General features: G+C 41.6%; 2 protein-coding genes, 1 long non-coding RNA gene and 1 other non-coding gene across 5 annotated transcripts in view; 3 read left to right on the plus strand and 1 right to left on the minus strand.

Moving 5' to 3' along the window:
* The first annotated feature begins 537 nt into the window (after positions 1 to 537).
* On the plus strand, positions 538 to 9,241 carry LOC106021056. Its single transcript, XR_001196409.3, has 2 exons — positions 538 to 1,182; positions 9,023 to 9,241. It is a non-coding gene; the product is annotated as an uncharacterized LOC106021056 (long non-coding RNA).
* A 666-nt stretch (positions 9,242 to 9,907) lies between these two features.
* The window catches only part of Patl1 (PAT1 homolog 1, processing body mRNA decay factor), a 33,232-nt gene continuing 22,591 nt past the window's right edge, over positions 9,908 to 20,548 (minus strand). For both annotated transcript variants that reach the window (XM_040747079.1, XM_040747083.1), the window contains 6 exons: positions 19,122 to 19,270; positions 16,783 to 16,942; positions 14,348 to 14,503; positions 12,049 to 12,140; positions 11,793 to 11,942; positions 9,908 to 11,515 (listed from right to left, as the gene is read on the minus strand). In XM_040747079.1, coding sequence (XP_040603013.1) covers positions 11,494 to 11,515; positions 11,793 to 11,942; positions 12,049 to 12,140; positions 14,348 to 14,503; positions 16,783 to 16,942; positions 19,122 to 19,270 — 729 coding nt within the window. In that variant the 3' untranslated portion in view covers positions 9,908 to 11,493. The remainder of the gene's footprint in view (positions 11,516 to 11,792; positions 11,943 to 12,048; positions 12,141 to 14,347; positions 14,504 to 16,782; positions 16,943 to 19,121; positions 19,271 to 20,548) is intronic.
* On the plus strand, positions 17,183 to 17,289 carry LOC121135705. Its single transcript, XR_005872806.1, has one exon. It is a non-coding gene; the product is annotated as a U6 spliceosomal RNA (small nuclear RNA).
* On the plus strand, positions 17,296 to 18,110 carry LOC106021470 (COP9 signalosome complex subunit 5-like). Its single transcript, XM_040747087.1, is given in 1 exon segment — positions 17,296 to 18,110. A coding segment is annotated over 1 exon segment (657 nt). The 3' UTR covers positions 17,953 to 18,110.

Consider the following 20,548-nt stretch of genomic DNA (forward strand, 5'->3'; position numbering starts at 1 on the left):
CCTCTGCCTCAGCTCCTGCCTCCAGGATCCTGCCCTGTGTGAGTTCCTGTCCTGACTCCTTCTATGGTAAACAGTGCTGTGGAAGCATAAGCCAAATAAACCCTTTCCTCTCCAACTCACTTTTTGGTCATGGTGTTTCATCACAGCAACAGAAACCCTAGCTAAGACTTTATCATCAACACTGAAAAGAGATAAGTTATGTAAACTTTTAGAATCAAAAGAAAATGCATATTTTAAAAACGCAATTGAAAGAAGAAGCACTGAAGAGAAAAGATATAGAATAAGAGAGAAAATCAAGTTATTAAGAGTGAAGAAGGGCTGGGTGTTGATGGTGCACGCCTTTAATACTAGCGCTTGGGAGGCAGATCTCTGTGAGTTTGAGGCCAGCCTGATCTACAAGAGCTAGTTCCAGGACAGCCTCCAAAACAATACAGAGAAACCCTGTCTTGAAAAACGAAAACCAAAACAAACAAACAAAAAAAAAAAAAAAAGGAGGAAAGAGAGGCAGGATTTTTACGGCAATTGAGGAACTGCTTTGAAGAGCTCAATACTAAATTGGTTTGTGTCCATGGGAGAAGGTGGGTGAGGAGTGGAAAGCAAAGATAGCACTCAGCAATGAGCTCAAGAAGCAAAAGCAAGAGCAGATGTTCCCAAGGTTCTTCTGGGAGGAGACAGATTGAACGGGGAACAGTGAGAAGCCCAGGGGCTGAAAGCCCCAGTCACCAGCGACCAGCAGCAAAGGCAGGCTCCGTGAACGGAGCAGGAGAAGCCTGCCTCCCGCAGCTCAACAACGCACAGGTCAAACTAGAGACTCCAAAGAGAAGCTCCAGAAACAGGAGACACCAGGAAACTAAGACTAACTATTTTTCGAAAAGCAAGAGAAGCAAGAGAAGATAGAGTCTATGCAGCAGGAGCACGGAAAAGACGGGGCTGGCGCAAGAAACTTGTGGGATGGGCCTTTGAAGACTTAGAAAAGGGTGCAGATAAAAATAAGCGAATGAGAGGAGGCACGACAAGAGAAAAGAAGGCCCTGTATGGCTATCTAATGTAGCAGTGAAAGGAAGAAATGGCTCAGGAGAAAATGGGACAGACCACTAGAGGACACAAAGGCAGAGAAGGTGGATGAGGAGGGTCAGGAGCCGGCACGTAGAAGGCAGGCAAGGACGGAACTCAAGAACGAGGGTATGTGTACAAGGAGACTCAGAGCTCCAGAAAAGCATAAAGAACTGTTATATTTATTTTATCATTTGCCTTTACTTTTTTAAATTTGTTTTTTACATTCCAATCCCAGTTCCCCCTCCCTTCTCTCCTCCCGTTCTCCTTTCCTAACCTTTACCCTTCCCACCTCCCATCTGCTCTTCAGAGAGGGCAAGGCCTCCCCTAGGATGTCAACTAAGTCTCTCCCATCACCTCGTTGAGATAGGACCAAGGCGCCCCTTCCCCCAGTCTGAGCAAGGAATCTCTCCATATAGAATGGGCTCCACAAAGTCAGTTTATGAATTAGAGTTAGATCTGGGTCCCGTTGCCAGTGGCTTCATATACTGCCCACGCCACACCATTGTCACCTGTGTTCAGGGGTCCTACTTCTGTCCTGTGCTAGTTTCTCAGTAGAGAGTGCCGACTCAGTGATCTCTTACTGGCTCTGGTCAGCTGGTTCTGTGAGCTTCCACATCATGGACTTGACTCCTTTGTTCATATTATCGCTCCTCCCCCACTTCAGTTGTACTCTGGGAGGTTGGTCCAATGGTTAGTTATAGATCTCCACGTCCGCTTTCATGTTTCTGGAAGAGGGATCTTGCTTCTCTGGGGTTGTGGATTGTAGCTGGTTATACTTTGCTTTTCAACTGGTGTTCACTTATGAGTGAGTACATATTTTGTCTTTCTGGGTCAAGGTTACCTCACTCAGGATGTTTTTTTCCTAGTTCTGTCTATTTGCTTGCAATTTTTTTTTTTTTTTTTTTTTTTTTTTTTTTTGGTTTTTCGAGACAGGGTTTCTCTGTGGCTTTGGAGGCTGTCCTGGAACTAGCTCTTATAGACCAGGCTGGTCTCGAACTCACAAAGATCCGCCTGCCTCTGCCCCCCGAGTGCTGGGATTAAAGGCGTGCGCCACCAACGCCCGGCATATTTGCTTGCAAATTTAAAGATGTCATTGTTTCTTACTTGCCTTTACTTTTTAAAAGTTAATTGTTTCCTCCTATTTATTCTCTCTGCCCACCAGCCCTGTCTATCCTTCTACTGCCTAACTATTGGCCATTCAGCTTTTTATTAGACCAATCAGGTGCTTTAGGCAGGCAAGGTGAAACAAATGCCGTGGTTAAAAAGCATTTGCAGTTGTGGGTCAGGAGGACCTGCATCCAGTTCTTAGCACCTACTTGGTCAACTCACACCCATCTATAACTCCAGCTCTTCTGGCCTCCATGGGCACTAGCACTCATGTACACACACACACACACACACACACACACACACACACACACACACACAGAGTAAATGTTTTTAAGAAGTTATTTCCTCAATGATTTCATTTTTGTTTTGTTTTGAGACAGAGTGTCATGTAGCTAGGCTGGTCTTCAACTCCTGGCCCCTTGCCTCTACCTTTCAAGTCTTGAGATTATAGGGAAACACCTTTACAACTAACTAGTCACCTTACCTTTTAGAGGTGCAGATTCTGCATCTTGCAGGAGAGGGAAAATGGTATGAGATTTCATTAGGGTACCTGTTACACTGTGGGTGTGACTTGCCAGTAGAATTCACGTTGAAGTTCAGTTGCTCACATGAGATGATTAAGAGGCTATGGGACCTTTAAGAGGTAGTTAGGTTATAGGGTCGCCACTCTCATGAAGGAATTAATAAAGTGCTATAAAAGTGGGTTAGTTGTGCAGTGGGTCAGTTGCTCTGCTCCTCAGTTCTGCACGCTCACTTCCTCCAGCATTCCATTGTTCACGGAGCAGCACACGGCCCTCAGCCCGATTCTGGAGCCATGCTCTTGGACTCTCAGCAAAGCAGAACAAGGCACCTCTCTTTTTGTTAGAAGTTGACTACTTTAGCAACTTTGTTATAGCAATAGCTTAGTTCATAGGTCTATTTCTACTTCCATGCCGTGGTGATGGCTAATGGATATCTGGTGTTTGCTTTCATTTTGCTTTTAAAGATGCTGCCTTTCTAGTGCAATGAGACTAGACCCCTTTCCAGCGTTTGTGGTCTATTCTGCTCACTTTCTAATGCTTGTCATATGATGCCACCTCCGTTACTCCAAAGACATTGACCTTCTGTGGTTTCCTTTCTTCTTTTAGACTTACCTTATCTTATGTGCTGTTTTACCTGTACTTACACATGTCTGCAGGGGTCAGAAGAGGCTACTGGATCCCCTGGAACTGGAGTTATGGATAGTTGTAAGCTAGTATGTGGGTGCTGAGAACTAAACCCTGGGCCTCTTCCAGAGCAGTCAGTGTTCTTAACCACCCAATTACAGAAAGTGCTCTTAACCACTGAGCCATCTTTCCAGGCCCACTAGTGGTTTCTTTTTTTTTTTTTTTTCTTTTTTGGTTTTTCAAGGCAGGGTTTCTCTGTATTGTTTTGGAGGCTTTCCTGGAACTCGCTTTGTAGCCACTAGTGGTTTCTTAAACTTTTTTTTATACAGGGTCTCACTCTGTAGCCCAATCTAGCCTTGAATTCAGACAGTGATCCCCTTGTTTCAGCCTCTCACATGCAGTGATTACAAGCTTCTGTCACCATTTCTTGAAGTTCTCATGGGCTTCTTTTGTGGAGTTGTTCTCTTTTCATTCATGTTTTCTTGACCCTCCCCCATCCTGCCATTTACAACCCCCTCCATTCAAAGTCATTAATACCCTCATGGCTTCTTTCTAGTACTTACCACTACAAGTATCCCACTAGGACTGGATGCTATACCAGAACAATAAGGTCTGACTTACATGATAGTTCCTGACTTGCTGATAAAATGAGTGACAATGTAGAAATAGGCCTCCAGAAACAGACTTCACACTTTGTGCCCGTTTAAAGGGGTTCCTGAAATATCACCTTTAAGCTTGGTCTCATCATTGTACAGTTATTTCACAGCCAGATGTGTGTTGGTTGCCTACTATGTGTCAGCACTGTGCTGGGTTCTGGGGTAAACAGGGCAATTTCTGCATTCGTGCAGCTTAAATGTGAATGCACTAAACCACAGAAGGAACAAGCCACCTGTGACCCGTGTGTCACATCGGTAGAATGGAAGTAATGCCATTTGCTTTTCCTTCCCAGGATCCACACCTACAGCACTGCACCCATGCCTGTGATTCAAATCTTTATCACAAACCCAGTTCCCTTTTTGGACATTTCCCAAGAGGCAACTGCTTAATCTGCCTGCTGAAAGTAAAGTCATTGAAAGCCAATCAGGGAGGCTGCAGATGTGGCCTTCAAGCTGCACAGCTTTGCAGCTGTTCCTGCACAAAGCTCGGATCTAGGATGAGGAGCTACCTTCCAGCTAGGACACAAATCCCAGCTTTAGTCCTTACTAGCTGGATGGTCTAGTAGTCAGTGGTTCTCAACCTTCCTAATGCTGCAAACCCTTTAATACAGATCCTCCTTTGTGCTGACCCCAACCATAAAATTACCTCATTGCTACTTCATAACTGTAATTTTGCTAGTTTTGAATCATAATGTAAATATATGACATGCAAGATATCTGATATTTGACTCCAAAGAGGTCGAGACCCACAGGTTGAGAACATCTAGATGCTATTTTGGCAGTACAATTACAGCTGGCCATTCTGTTTCAAAAGGCAAGAAGATCAAAGTAGAAAAGTTTTGTTTGGGGTGGAAATATGGCTCATGGAACACATACAAACAGGCAAAACGATAATATGCATGCAAATCTGTTTTTTAAAAGTGTAATCTTTCTACATTATAAAATAGCTACAGAAATGGAAAGTTGTGTAGGCTTATCTTTGTTTATTCTTCATGAGAAATGGTGACAGACAAGAAATATTTGAAGATTGAAATTTATTGATTTGAAAGTTAAATTTTAGCACAGTGGGACGGACACACAATCATAAGCAGGGTGGCTCTCTCTGCACTGATACAGAAAGATGGCCTTGGCATATTTAATATAAATGCAAAATGTCTCTAATTGATATCTTTGTGTGCATGTTCATGGTGGAATCACTTCAAGGGCAATCCACTAAATTCCTAGCTTTTTATTTTAAATTATACTTTTTTGGACAGGGTCTTTCTGCATAGACCTTGCTTGTCCTGAAAGTCATTATGTAGACCAGGCTGGCCTTGAACTCACAGAGATCCTCCTGCCTCTGCCTCCTGAGTGCTGGGATTAAAGGTGTGCACCACACTTGGCTCAAGATGCTTTTTTTAATGAGCATATATTCCACACAAAAATTGATTGCATTTTTATATATGTGCATTATCTATTTGGATCACATTCACCCCTCCATTATTCTCTGCCTCCTTCCCCTTCCTACCAACCCTCTCCTCTTCCCAACTTGTCACCCTTTCATTTTCCTGTCTGTTCATTAGGGTTTCTTATAGGATTATAGGTAGGGTTTGTTTACAGAAGCAGGGATACTTTACTAGTGACCACACCCATCAACCATTAGCTGCACACAAAGCCTCAGGGTGTGTGGGACTCCATGAGCCCTCCGGCTTCCATAACCGGATGTTGATCTGTCTAACCTTGCAAAAATGATCACAGATGCTATGAGTTCAAGATTCCAATAGTCATATCATACCAAGAAGTCAGTATTCAACCTTGTTCCCTTACTTCCTCTGTCTTTTACATTCTTTCCACCCCTTCTTCCAATAGTGCCCAGAGAGTTGTAGGGAGTGACATAAATTCCCCATTTATATACATTCGTCATTTACTCTCAATACTTTGACTTGTTAAGAGTCTCTGAAGTCACCTCTGACCACTGTTAAAAAGAAGTTTCTCAGGCTAGAGAGATGGTTCAGTGGTTAAGAGCACTGACTGCTCTTCTAGAGATCTTGAATTCAATTCCCAACAACCACATAGTGGCTTTCAACCATCTGTAATGAGATCTGGTGCCCTCATCTTGGCTGCAGGCATATATGCAGGCAGAATACTGTATACATAATACATAAATCTTTTTTTTTTTTTTTTTTAGGAGACAGGGTTTCTCTGTATTGTTCTGGAGGCTGTTGGTCCAGCCCGGCCTCGAACTCACAGAGATCTGCCTGCCTCTGCCTCCCGAGTGCTGGGATTAAAGGCGTGCGCTACCACCACCCAGCCATAATACATAAATCTTAAAAAAGTAAGTTATAGGCATATGCACATCACTATTTTGAAGGCAACTTGATGGATAAATCATTCTTATTAGCAAGACAACAGCAGTAGTTTTCTGCCTTGGGCTTATGACCTCCCTAGTCATGGGCTTTTGACTAGGTTTACAGTATCAGATGTGATTATTCTCCTGTGGTGCAAGCACCAATCCCATGTAGAAAGTGGTTGGTTATCCCCATAACACACCTGACACTATTGTACCAGTGGGCTCAGCTAGCCTAGCTGGTCTGTATAGTTGTAGCAATGGCCCACAGCCGAATAAGACTACTGATGACAGTTCTCATCAGCTTGCATAGCATCTTCCAGCACTATAAGATCTAGCTAACACATAGGAAATTTCCAGCTTGATTTCTTTATGTCCTGAGACCAAAGCCCTTAAGAAATAGTGTCTTACTACCTAGTTCTGGTGGCAACCAACAGAGGTGGCAACTGACTGGGGGCCTCAGGGAACTCCCTCACCAATAGCTCATGAGGTAGTCCACCCCTGGCATTGGGATTTTCATTTAATAACTTTTAGGTTTATTTTGACTGGCTTATCAAGTATTAGATGTTTTCCCTATATTGTGATGTATCCCAGGCTGGCCATGAATTCATTTTGCTGCTGAGGATGACACTGAACTTCTGATTTCTCCCCTCACCTCCCCAGTGCTGAGACTGCCCAGTTTATGCAGTATTAGGGATCAAACTCAGGGATTTGTGTATGCTGGGTTAGCAGTATCACCAGCATTTCTTGTTCTTCAAACTGATACAATCTAAGCAATTTAAGGATGACAATGGACAAAAAAACAAAAAACAAACACACAAACAATCACTTAGGTTTTTCCTCTACATGCTTTGGAGACCTCATGTCCAATTTTGGTTAGCATCACTTTGGAGAATGAATTCAGCTAAATTGGGAGCTTGGAGAGTCACGTTGAATAATGAGCAAGTTCCTCTGAACAGCCTTCCTTGCAACACTTGCAAGCTAAAAAGTAAGGCAGGGGCTGTCATGAGACCTGCAAGCTATTCATAACTGTGTCTCTAATGCAAGGGGAAAGAAAGTGAAAATAATGCTATTAGATCATTTGAGGATGCTGAATTGTCAGATTAAAGGCTTGGTTGCTAAAATCTGACACACCCATTAATTTTCAGAGATCACAAGTCAATCTACTTAATTGTAGATTGAAGGAAAAGCCTAAGTCCACTTTGACCTTCCCACACAGTAAACCTCACTGTACTCCCAAAGTAGAAATTCATAAGCCATGTCTTCTCTGCCTAATGTTTAAGAAGGCAACTTCAGTGATTCAATAGCTACAGTTTTGAAAAAAAAAATGCAACATAAGGTAGCTATGGGCGCTTACTAAGCACCTCTGTCTTGAACTTACTAAAGTGGGTCTTTGATCTTTCAGCTGGTATGCTCTATCCTTTTACTGTATTTCACCAGGTAGCAATTTTTCTGGGGCTGAAGAGATGTCTCAGTAGTTAACAGCACGTGCTCTTTCAGAGGTTCAGTCCCAGCACCCAACATGGTGGCTCACTATAGTCTGTAACTACTTCCAGGGTATCTGGCACCCTTTTCTGACTTCTGCAAGCCCTAGCCCATAAATGGTTGCACATACATTTGCAGACAAAACTCATACACATCTTGATATCAGTTTTTAACTGTTGCACCATAAATTCTTATCGTCTAGTATAATTGACTACATTCTTTATTCTTAGGTTTAAAAAACACTTTTAAGCTAAATAGCACATTCTCTGGGATTTTACTATTAGTTAACACATGCTACAAGCAAGGCCCGGCTCCTCCTAGAATTTCAGTTCCCAGGTCTCTAAGTTATGAAGTACTATGTTCTCTCACCAGATTTTTAGCCTTGTGGATCCTTCCTCAAGGTCAGCCATCTAACAACAGGGTTTATGCTAAAGTTAAGACTAAACTTCTCACTTCATCCAGCAACTGGTGGAAACAGATGCAGAGACCCACAGCTAAGCACTAGGCTGAACTCAGGGAATTTGGATGAAGAGAGGAAGGCCAATCAACTAACCGGGGCTCACAGTTCACACAGACTGAACCAACAACCAGGGAACCTCTATGGGACTGACTTAGGCCCTCTGCACATATGTGAGTTTGGTCTTCTAATGAGCCTCCTGCCCAGTGGAAGTGGGGGCTGTCTCTCTTTGCCTGACTTCTGGGACTCTACTCCTCATACTGGGTTGCCTTAATACAAGGTGAGGTGTCTAGTCTTACTACAACTTGATACAGCATAATTTGTTAGTATTCACAGGAGGCCTGACATTTTCTCAACAGAAATGGTAGAGAGATGGATGGGGTGAGGGGAGGCAAAAGGAAGGTTGGGGGAGGGGCTGGGAGGAGAGGAGGGAGGAGAAACTGCAGTCAGGATGTAAAATAAATAGACCGAAACAAAAAAATCAGAGGTGGTGGCTCATGCCCTTAATCCCAGCAGTCAGGAGGCAGAGGCAGGCAGATCACTGAGTTGGAGGCCAGCCTGGTCTATATAGTGAGTTCCAGGACAGCCAGGGCTTCACAGAGAAACCCTTTCTAAAAAACAAAACAAAATCTCTCCCATTATATTCTACTCTTAACAACAGTATCATCCCATCTAGTAGTCTGTTCTTAGATCCAACTTCCTTTCTCACTGTTCTTCTTTTTAAAAAGTCTATGTATGGGTGCTTTGTCTATATGTATACCTTAGCACCATGCCTTTGTGTCTACAGAAATCAGAAGAGACATCAGATTCTGTGGAACTGGAATTATAGACAGCTGTGAACTGACAATGTGGGTGATAAGAATTAAACTTCGGCCCTCTGGAAGAACAGCAAGTGATTGAACCATCTCTCCCATTTCTTGTCCTCTTCTGCTCTTCTTACTATAGTTTGCTGAATCTTCAATCTTGCTCAATTTAAGAATAAAAATGAATGATCCTCCTGCTTCACATTCCTGAATGCTAGGAATACAGGTATGTGCCTAGCAAGATTGTTTTATTTTGTTTTAAGAGATTAAACAAAGCTACAGGGCTAGAGCTAAGAAAAATACAAACCATGAAGGCAGTTAAATGCTTAAGGGAACTACTTAAGACCTTAAAATCAAGGAGAGATGGGTATCTGTCTAGAAATATGTGAATGTGTTCAGGGCAAAGTGGTACTTCTTCAACATCAAGAGTTTTGCTAGGCCGGGCGTTGGTGGTGCACGCCTTTAATCCTAGCACTTGGGAGGCAGAGGCAGGCAGATCTCTGTGAGTTTGAGGCCAGCTTGGTCTACAAGAGCTAGTTCCAAGACAGCCTCCAAAACAATACAGAGACACCCTGTCTTGGGAAAAAAAACAAAACAGTTTTGCTAGCGAACCCAAGGATGATGGAGAACCCATTAAAAACAGATTCATGGGCCGGGCCAACGCCTTTAATCCCAGCGCTCGGGAGGCAGAGGCAGGCAGATCTCTGTGAGTTCCAGGCCAGCATGGTCTACAAGAGCAAGTTCCAGGACAGGCTCCAAAACAATACAGAGAAAACCTGTCTCGAAAAACCAAAACCCAAACAAATAAACAAAAAAAAAAAAAAAAAAAAAAAAAAAAAATTCAGAAACAAAAAGTATGCAAGTACACGTTTTCAAGTATACAATTTGTTTTTATTTACAATACCCTATAAAAATGTAAATTTAGAAACTTTTATTTTTATTAATTAGAACTGAACAAAAAGCACAATAAGGAAGAAAACTAATCAAGTGTTTACTTGATCAGGTGTGAAGGGAAGGTAGGAAAGGCTCAGTGGAGACAGTCAGCAGATGGCAAAGAGAAGCTAGAGACCGTCACGGGGGAGCAGCTGGTGGAGCCTGAGGCCACAGAATGAGAAGAAATGGTGATGAGAACAAGGACAGCTGGTTGTAACGGAGGGCTTTACTGTTATACATGTATGTGCAAAACATTTATTCTCTTTAAATATCAGCCTGTCCCGACTACATTCAAAAAGGTGAGAAGAGCAGAAAGGAGGATCAGAACGGGAATATAAAATAAATTCAATTTAGTTTTTAGAACTGCAACTACTAGGGAGAAAAGTCCCTTATCCTGGCTGACTGCTGAAGGTAAGAAAGGTCAAAGGAAAGTGTCCCTAAGAGTCAAACCCAGGCCCTGGCTGCTAGTGGATAGGGCTCAGGCAAGACTAAGCAGCCAGGACACAGTTCTGCTGTAGGGTAGGGGAGACCGATGAGCAGAGCAGCCCAAGCTTAGCAGCCATGGAAGCTTCTACACTAAACGAAAATGGGGAAGAGAAGCAGATGCATGGCTTACAGAAGTCATGTCAGGAAGACAGTGCACGTGTGCAAAAGCTACACAGCAGAAGCAGGCTCTATGTGAGGCTCATCTTGGGTACTCTTGAATGCACTTGAGGGACAGGCTCAAGCACGCTGTAGTCATCACAGGAAAAGGCTTAACCGTGTGTGTGTGCTGTTTCCATTTCGGTGGTCAGGAACAAAGGAAATACAGTTAGGGAGAAAGAAAATACTTCTCAGCCTAGAGCTGGGCATCAGCCAATTAACAAGTTTGATTTAATGTAATGTGCTGTGTACCCTGTATTTATATGTTAAAAAAGTAGAATCCACCAAATTACAAGATGAACAGAAACAGACTAAAAATGTATCAGCTGGTTTATTTTTAGAGGTATATGTTAACTAAATATTTTTCAAACTAAAACTCATTCTTTAAGGACCCTCTGGAGACCACATGAATGTGTGTGTAGGGGTGTGTGCATATTTATCTATACCTTGACTTCTACTTAGTTTTGGCTCTCCTATAGTCATATTAATAAGGGAAGATGAAAAAAGACTTCAAAGGGTAGAGGGAACCTTTGGTGGACTACAACCTACTTTGAACTGTAATAGTGGTGATGGGATAAAGAGATATTATATTTGTGTCTCTAGGGCAAAGAAAATGCAAAATTGAGAAGAATTGAAAAGTAGGACATGCAAAGTGTAACACAGAAGATAAAAGAAACCAACAGAAGTATCACCCAGCAGAAGTATCAGAGCAGTGGGGAAATACCTGGCATTCAGAGCTAACCTCTGAAAACAGGTTGCTCCCACAAGACTTTCCTTTGGGTCATAAGCTACCTCCCCTCCCTCATTAAAAACACTCCATTGGTGATGGCAGCAGTGCAGGTGGCAGCCACAAGGAGGTACAGGACACACTGGAGATCTTTTATCGTATCCCCTGAACCAGCCTACGGATATGAAGAGAAAGACAACTTTTTGTATAAATAAGTTAAAATAGGATGAATCTTCTGCATCTTTATAAGAATTCTTATAATAAAAGACCCTAGGTATTTCTGTCCTCTCAGCTTTTGTCATTTTCTGAGGCACTGCTGCACAAAATACAGTGATTTGGTTCAGCATACATGCAAACATTTAATAGAGGTTTCAATCTCAGTCCCATTCAGCTGCATCCTCCCCACAGTATGATGTGTAAAATAACCAAGGAAGAATGTATGTGGAACTTACTGTAGTTTTGTCTCCAGCAAGTTCAGTTTCTGCCGGTCAACATAGCGAGAAAAAAGGGACACAAGATTTGTGGGTATAGAGATTGGCTTAGCCAGGGCCGCTTGGGGGATCTGTAGAAGTTCTCGGGTTGCCATGAACATCACCTCTGTCCTGACAGAGAAAATCCAAAACAATATGAGAAGTAGTAGGGGAAGAGAAAGGAGAGCAAAGATTATTTAAAAGAATTTAAAATAGAAGATAAACAATCAGTACTGACCATTGGTTATTTTGTGTTGATTCTATAGCAGGGTCTGAACTCTGTAGGTCTTCTCCACGGCTTAGAAGGATTAGTAGCAGTGACAGGCCAAACTGTAAGAGAGGCCAGATGGAATCAGATTTTCACAATGTACCTAAGTGGCTAGACAGATGGCTTACTGGTTAAGACATTTGTTCTTGTAGAGGATTAAGGTTCTGTTCCCAGAAACTAAATGATGGCCCATAACCATCCATTGATATTTACAAGGTACATACACATGCAGACAAAACATTCATACACATAAAACAAATCTAGCTGGGCCGTGGTAGCACATGCCTTTAAACCCAGCCCACGGGAGGCAGTGGCAGGTGGATCTCTGTGAATCTGAGGCCAGCCTGGTCTATAGAACGAGTTCCAGGACAGCCAGGGCTGTTACACAGAAAAACCCGATCAAAACAAAACAAAAAACTACAAGGGACTCAGCTGGTAGCATTTTTTTTCCTAGAATGTGCAACGTTCCAGGTCTAATCTCCATCACCATATAAACTTGGTGTGAAGGTGCATACCTACAACCGAGCATTCAGGAAGATCAAAAATTCAATTTTATCCTTGGCTGTGCAGGGAGTTAGGGACCAGCCTGGGATACATGACAATGCCTCAAAAAGCAAAACAAAACACATTAACAAAAATAAAAAGCAATATACAAAGAATAAACAAAATAATCAAAGCTCAAAAGAAATAAAATAACAAACCACCACCACCAACAAAAAACTCCTGGGGCAAGGAAGATAGCTCAGTTGTTAAAGTTCCTGAGCTTAGCTTGGAGTTCACAAAATGACAAAAAAGCTATATATGGTGTGTGCTTGTGATTTCAGCTCTGGGAGATGGAGCCTGGCAGATCCTGAAGTACATTGGCCAGCCACCATAAGCCAAATCAATAAACTTCAAGTTTAGTCAGAGAACTTATCTCAGAAAGCAAAGGTGGAGAATAATCAGAAAGACACCTAATGTTAAACTCTAGCCACGTGGCTTCTGCATGCACATCACCAAAAGGGAACGTGTGTGGACACAGAGTATATTCTTATCTGAAATGTAAAAAAAAACCCAACAACATGACTTTTTTTGTTTTGCTTTTTGAGACAGGGCTTTGTACAGCCTTGGTTATCCTTGAATTTAAGAGAGTCACCTGCCTCTGTATCCCAAGACTGTTGGGATTAAAGGTGTGTTCTACCATGCCCAGTGCAAAATAAACTCTTAAGGGGCATCAAATGAAAATATCACACAGCACTAGGTTAAATGTGTAAACCATACTCATAGAGGATAATCTTTTTTTTTTGTTCCACAAAATTTCCCTATTTGCTATTTGTAGGCAAATTTTCATCAGTTCATGATCTTGTATGACTTCCTGGTTTTCTACTGCTCTTATCAAAATTAAAACAGTGACTAACAGGAAGACCATGACTGGTCACTTGAGAACCTCCCTATATCCCCTGAGGGATACAGGTATGCTCTCCTATCTCTGATGACCTGTTACTGTTGGCAGGTAAGAGGAGGAAGAGGTCCTGAGCCTTCACCTCTATTGCTTGGTATGGCCCTAAACAAGAGCCTAGTATATACCAGGCACCACCTACATACCAGGACGACTGTGCAAAGCCTGCACCAATACTTGCACAATACACATCAGAAACCAGCTGAGCAAATACTCAGATCATAAAGCTGGAAAAGGGCAGGCAAGGACTGACACTGCCAGTTTAGAAACTCATGATCCTCTTTCCTTATTAGGTTTCCTCTAAGGGGCTTTGAACTAAAAAAGAAAAAAGCTCCCCCCTTTTGGAGGTAGGGTTTATGCCCTGGAACTCAATATGTAAACTAGGCTGGCCTTGAACTCAACAGAGACCCGGCCTGCCTGAGTGCTGGGATTACACACACACAAGTGCACCAAGTTTTGCTTTATCTTTGACATAACCGAAAGCTATATATAGCTTTCCTGAAGCTAGGTATGCCAATCCTGGTCACTGCTACTCATCAGAAGCTTGTTAGAATTTCTGGGGAAAGCCCTAACAAAGAGGACAGGTAGTTAACCTATACTTTAATAATCCACACCCAGCTTTGTTCTTCATGTCAAGACAGTTTTAACTTTCAGAACAAACCTGAAGCAGGAACCTCGAGGGTATGGGAACCTACAGTTAAAGAGGACTGGAATAATTGTAAAAAAGACTGGATGCTTGATGACCCAAATCTCATAAAGCTACAATAGTCCTAATTTTCCTAAGTCAATACAGATGTCATCTAAGTTAAGGACACTAATGGGCAAGACGACCTTGTTCTGGAGCACAGCAGTGAGGTGAGGATTGGAGGGTGCTGGTGCAATTGCACTTTGAGGTAGGTTCATTAGCTGTTGCAGAAGGCTGGTGACAGTCACTGAAGGAAGATGATAGAGCAGAAGAGAGAAGGGACTCAGTAAGCATGGCAGCACCTACGAAACATAAACAAGAACATTACAATTTACCAACTGTTCCTTCACTTACATCCATCCCACCAGTGGCTGTGGCCAGCAGGATGCTCACCACATACAAAATCATTATGATATTACTGTGTGCCAGGACATTTGGTTGTAATGGAAAAGCAGGATATAAACTTGACTCTCCCTTTTTCAGTTTCTGAGTTGAGTTACTGACCCAGCACTCACTGCAAATGATTGATATATTTTTGGTATCATTATGAACTCATTACAGAGAATCTAATTCAGTCTACTGCTGTAATTTTCCTTTCTGATGTTAAGTATACTTCTGGCAAACAGGAGTCTCCTCAAATAGGTTTGTGCATCTGTATTAGTTCCCTTGCCTCTGGTGTAAGGATTATATGTACTTCTCATACCTGGAGCCAGTTATTACTGCAAGAAAATCGATTCTAGAGGCATGGTAGATTACTTTTTAATTTACATACGTTAACAATACAGCACATGCATGTATACATATAAATAGAGATGGGGGAGGGAGGGAGAGAATGAACTACAACTCTACAAACACATATTTTTAGGCCGGCCTCAAACTTATGGCAGCCCTCCTGTGTTAGTGTCCCTAGTATGGGGAAATCAGGCATGAGTTACTACATGCAACTTTTCTACATAGTTAACTAAGTGTTTTTTACTAGCAAGTAAGCCCCATGAAGGTACTTTTGCATTCCTAGCTTTATTTCTATGATATAAAACAGTGCCTGGTATGCAGATGTATTCAGTAAGTATCTGCCAAATGTTAAGATTCTCCCAAACCTGCTTCATCATGAGATCATAACTGACAGAGTGCCCATTGCTCCATTCTCTTTTTGGCATTTATGCTTTAAAATAGGTATACCTGCGCCGGGCATTGGTGATGCATGCCTTTATTCCCAGCACTTGGGAGGCAGAGGCAGGCAATCTCTGTGATTCTGAGGCTAGCCTGGTCTACAGCCTCCAAAGCTACAGAGAAACTCTGTCTCAAAAAACAAACAAACAAACAAACAAAAACAGAAACAAAAAAACCAACCAACCAAACAAACAAAACGGAAAAAAAAAAAGGCATACCCTTTTACCCTGGCCTTTTTTTAAATTGTCAAATCTTTAAAATATCCCTCCATTCCATTTTTCATTCTTGGAATCTCTTAAATGTACTGGTTTTGGAGCTAGAGAGATGGGCTCGGCTTTTAAGAACACTTGTTGCTTTTATAGAGGACCCAGATTAAATTCTCAGCACCCACATGGTGGCTCACAAACCATAACTACAGTTGTAGGGGATACAATGCCCTATTCTGACCTCCATGGATATCAATCATGAACACAGTGCACATATACACGTGCAAACTATTCATAAGTAAAATTTAAAAAATAGAATGACTTAAAAAATGTATTTGTTTCATTCTGTTGCATTTTTCTAATGAGATCTAAATTTTTCATTCCTTTCTGTAAATGCCAAAATCTCAAAGGCTACAGTAGTGATTTTCAGCTCTTTGTGTTTTAAGGTATATAAGCATGTCTTCTGCACAGATAAGTGATGGGGGATGTCCTTCTGTATGCTGTGAATATATGTTTCTCTCACTGGTTGATGAATAAAGCTGTTTTCATCAATGGACAGGCAGGATGTAGCCAGGCAGGAAGATAGGTGGGGCTACCAGACTAGGATGATTCTGGGAAAAGGAATGCAGGGAGTGAGCTGCAAGGGAGTTGCCATGTAGCTACCAGGAAGACAGGATCTGCCTGGGCATTCTCTGGTAAGCTAAGACTATGTGGAGTTACATAGATTAATAGAAATGGGTTAATAATCAAGAGAGTGCTAGCCAATAAGAAGCCTGAGCCATCAGCCTAACAGTTTATAATTAATATAAACCTCTGTGTGTTCATTTGGGGCTAATGGACTGCGGGACCAGGTGGGACAGAAACTTCTGTCCACAAGTAGTTACTACTCAATTGGTAGTCAACTACAATGTTTCCTCACAAGCATCTCATTATTCTGAATCCCAGACTCAGTAATCCTATTCCTTTAGCAATTTCTTGTCTCAAACTTGAAAAAGTACAAGAAAATTGCCTAATCTTTGAAAAGTTATTACAAGTATATCCAGAGATCTTTTAACATTTACCTGTGGGACACCATTCAACCAACATGAAGCTAACATGAAGCTACTGACAATGGAGCAGGGATAGTTTACATTCACAAAAGTAATCAAAAGCCTAAGTTTTCCAACTTGAGAAGCGTAAGAAGAGTTGCCTTATATGGTGGGTACCTCATCTTGTGCGTCCTTCTTGATAAGGAAAGGTAGGTTCCTGGCAGTTGCCATAAGAATGTCAGCTGCTTGCTCTGTGGAGAGGAAAGGGAGAATGCGGGCAACCATTCTCTTCCCTTTTCGGATACACATGATCTGTACAAAGTGGTCATCGCTTGGCCTGCAAAAAGAATGCCACCTAATGTCAACAAGGGCAATACAGAAAACTCTTTTTTTTAAGATATGCAACCCTATCTTCACAACCATCTGTACTATCAATATTGAAGATTACTCTCCAGTTCCAACCAAATAATAAAAGATAAAATATTTAAGTTTTACAAATATGGAAAATTATTTCCCATATTATATGTAAAATGTGATCAAATTTAAGTAAAAACTAAATGGTAACTTATAAGTGTTAGTGCTCGCTTCGGCAGCACATATACTAAAATTGGAACGATACAGAGAAGATTAGCATGGCCCCTGCGCAAGGATGACAGGCAAATTCGTGAAGCGTTCCATATTTTTTTTTACATGGCTGCATACATAGAAAATGCCAAACAGGTTGGCCGCCTTGAAAACGCAATTGGCTGGTATCATAGCCACTCTGTTTATGGCTGCTGGCTCTCTGGAATTGATGTTAGTACACAGATGCTTAACCAGCAATTCCAGGAACCATTTGTGGCTGTGGTGATTGACCCAACCAGAACAATATCTGCAGGAAAAGTGAATCTTGGCGCCTTTAGGACATATCCAAAGGGCTACAAGCCTCCTGATGAAGGACCTTCTGAATACCAGACTATCCCACTTAATAAAATAGAAGATTTTGGCGTGCACTGAAAACAATATTATGCCTTAGAAGTCTCATATTTCAAATCCTCTTTGGATCGTAAACTACTTGAGCTCTTGTGGAATAAATACTGGGTGAATACCCTGAGTTCCTCTAGCTTGCTTACTAATGCAGACTATACCACTGGCCAAGTGTTTGATTTGTCTGAAAAATTAGAGCAGTCGGAAGCCCAGCTGGGACGAGGGAGTTTCATGTTGGGTTTAGAAACACATGACCGGAAGTCAGAAGACAAACTTGCCAAAGCTACTAGAGACAGCTGTAAAACAACCATAGAAGCCATCCACGGATTGATGTCTCAGATTATTAAGGATAAACTGTTTAATCAAATTAACGTCGCTTAGGTACCACTGAGTACTCTTCCTGAAAGTGAAAATGTGGAAGAAAACAAAGCTCTAATAACACTTTTAAACCAGTTAGCAAGACTCAGACTAGAAGACAACGGTGCTGTGCGGAGACCTGAATGTTAGCACTATAATAAAACTATCACGTGAAAAAAAAACCAAACAACAACAACAACAAAAAAAAAAACCAAAAAACAAAAGAACTTATAAGTGTTAACAAGGCACATGGAATTTATGTGGTTTTGTAATTTGACTTTTTTTCACTTTCCCTCCTCAGAATGGGGAATTGAGTCCAGAGCCTCCTGTATGCCTGCCAAGTGCTCTACCACTGATCTACAGCTATCTCCAACTTTTTAACCTCTTAAATACTTGTCTCTATCAAAAATATGCTTCAGTTAAATTCTTTTAATGGCTACATAACATGTCTATCTATGGATAAACCACAGCACCAAAGTGTGCTGTAGTCTATTCTTATGTTTGTATCAATTCAGGACAATCTGAGCGAAGAGAAAGGAGCTGTCAGCAGATGTAGTCCTCTTACATTACATATCTGGGATTTATAGGACGTTAATTATCTCAACTAGGTTTGCTGCAGACAATGAGCAGTAGAAAGATGACACAGAAAGAGTTAACATTCTTCACTGTAAGATGAACTAGCTTCCACATACATAACACTATAGAAATCCCAAGAAAGTACAAATGCTGGTAAGTGCTATTTTAGCAGGAAAGTAAATACATAAAGATTACAAAGTTGAACACACTAGCAATCATACTCCAGATAATGCCTCCCACCCCATCTGCAGCACTAGCACAATCCAAGTAGACACTGAATATACATTGCTGAATAAATGAATCCAAGAAAGAATTCAAAAGGATTATGGAATGTTTTACATGTAGTAGCACCCAAGTCTGGACAAAAAGATACTACAGTGGTGTGGTGGCCCATACCTTTAATAGCAACATTTGGAAGGCAAATGAATTTCTGACAATTCAAGGTCAGCCAGGGCTACACAGTGTGCCTCTGTCTCAAAACAAAAACAACAAAACTCAAGAAAGATGAATGCTAGGTTTATAGAAATGGAAGGACAGGGTACACCATAATCCCAAGTATGTGGAATTTAGTGGGAATGGAAGGGGTCTCCCATTTCCTTTAAGTGCACAATGCTTACCTTTCTTGTCCAGCCAATTTGCCCCTCAGGTTGTCATACATGCTACAGATTTTATGCTTTCTTTCATCCACCAGGGCAGGCCGCTCTTCTTCTAGACTTAGGAGATAGCGCCTTTCATAATCCTCCACATCAAGGAGCAAACTATAGGTCTAGGGGAGAGACAGAACAGGCCATAACATGCTAGGTCAGGACCCTGGAGTATTAGATACTCTTCTTCATAGTTTAGGGATAACAAAAATAAAAGAGTACAATTCAAACAAAATTAGTTTTTTAAAAAGGTGCTTGATTAAACACAGGGAAATATGGTAAAATAATAACCCTTCAGCCGGGCGTTGGTGGCACACGCCTTTAATCCCAGCACTCAGGAGGCAGAGGCAGGCGGATCTCTGTGAGTTCGAGGCCAGGCTGGACCGACAGCCTCCAAAACAGAGAAACCCTGTCTTGTAAAAACCAAAAAAAAAAAAAAAAAAAACCAAAACCAAACAAACAAACAAAAAAACCCTTCAAACATCATTCTTTCTCTTGGACTAATAGTCAGGTAGTAAAAACAGTGAAGTAATTATGTTTTCCAAATTTCCTAGCAGCAATGTTAGGCTGAAACACCCAACTTTCATAACAGTGCCACCAGTGTCACCTTCCAGTAGTGGAGAGAGGGAGAGAGAGAGAGAGAAAAGAGAGGGAGGGAGAGACACAGAAAGTGTATACAGAGGCCAGACCTTGACTGTCATGTGTTTTCCTCCATCTTTCAGTGCTTTCTGTACTGACCCAGCATCTCCCACCTGAACCCAGAGATTGCCAATTAGGCTCAACTAATTAGCCAAATTGCTCAAGGATTCTGTCTCTGCCCCCTGAGCACTGGGAGGGCTGTCATACCTGTCTAGTATTTATGTGGGTGCAGAGGATGCAAACTCTGTTCTTCAAACTTATACAGGAAACATTTTACTATCTTCTCCAGCCCTGATATCTTTGAGATACGGTCTCACTATGGAGCTCTTCTGGAATTTACTATGTAGTTCTCACATTCAGAAACTGCCTTTGTGATTAAAATCACCACACTGGATTCCTGCCCTATGTTGCTAACCAGGCAATTTTTCTTTTCTTTTTCTCTCCTTTTCCTTTTTTTCATTTTTGTTTTTTTTTGGTTTTTCGAGACAGGGTTTCTCTGTATTGTTTTGGATGCTATCCTGGATCTAGCACTGTAGACCAAGCTGGTCATTTTTGTTTTTGTTTTTTTTTTTTGTTTGTTTGTTTAATTTATTTATTTATTACATACACAGTGTTCTGTCAGAAGAGGGCACCAGATTGAATTGTAGATGGCTGTGAGCCACCATGTGGTTGCTGGGAATTGAACTCAGGTCCTCTGGAAGAGCAATCAGTGCTCTTAACCTCTGAGCCACCTCTCCAGCCCCATTTTTGGTTTTTTTGAG

The sequence above is a fragment of the Mesocricetus auratus genome, unplaced genomic scaffold, assembly GCF_017639785.1.
Source record: "Mesocricetus auratus isolate SY011 unplaced genomic scaffold, BCM_Maur_2.0 Super-Scaffold_4256, whole genome shotgun sequence".
NCBI lineage: Eukaryota > Metazoa > Chordata > Mammalia > Rodentia > Cricetidae > Mesocricetus > Mesocricetus auratus.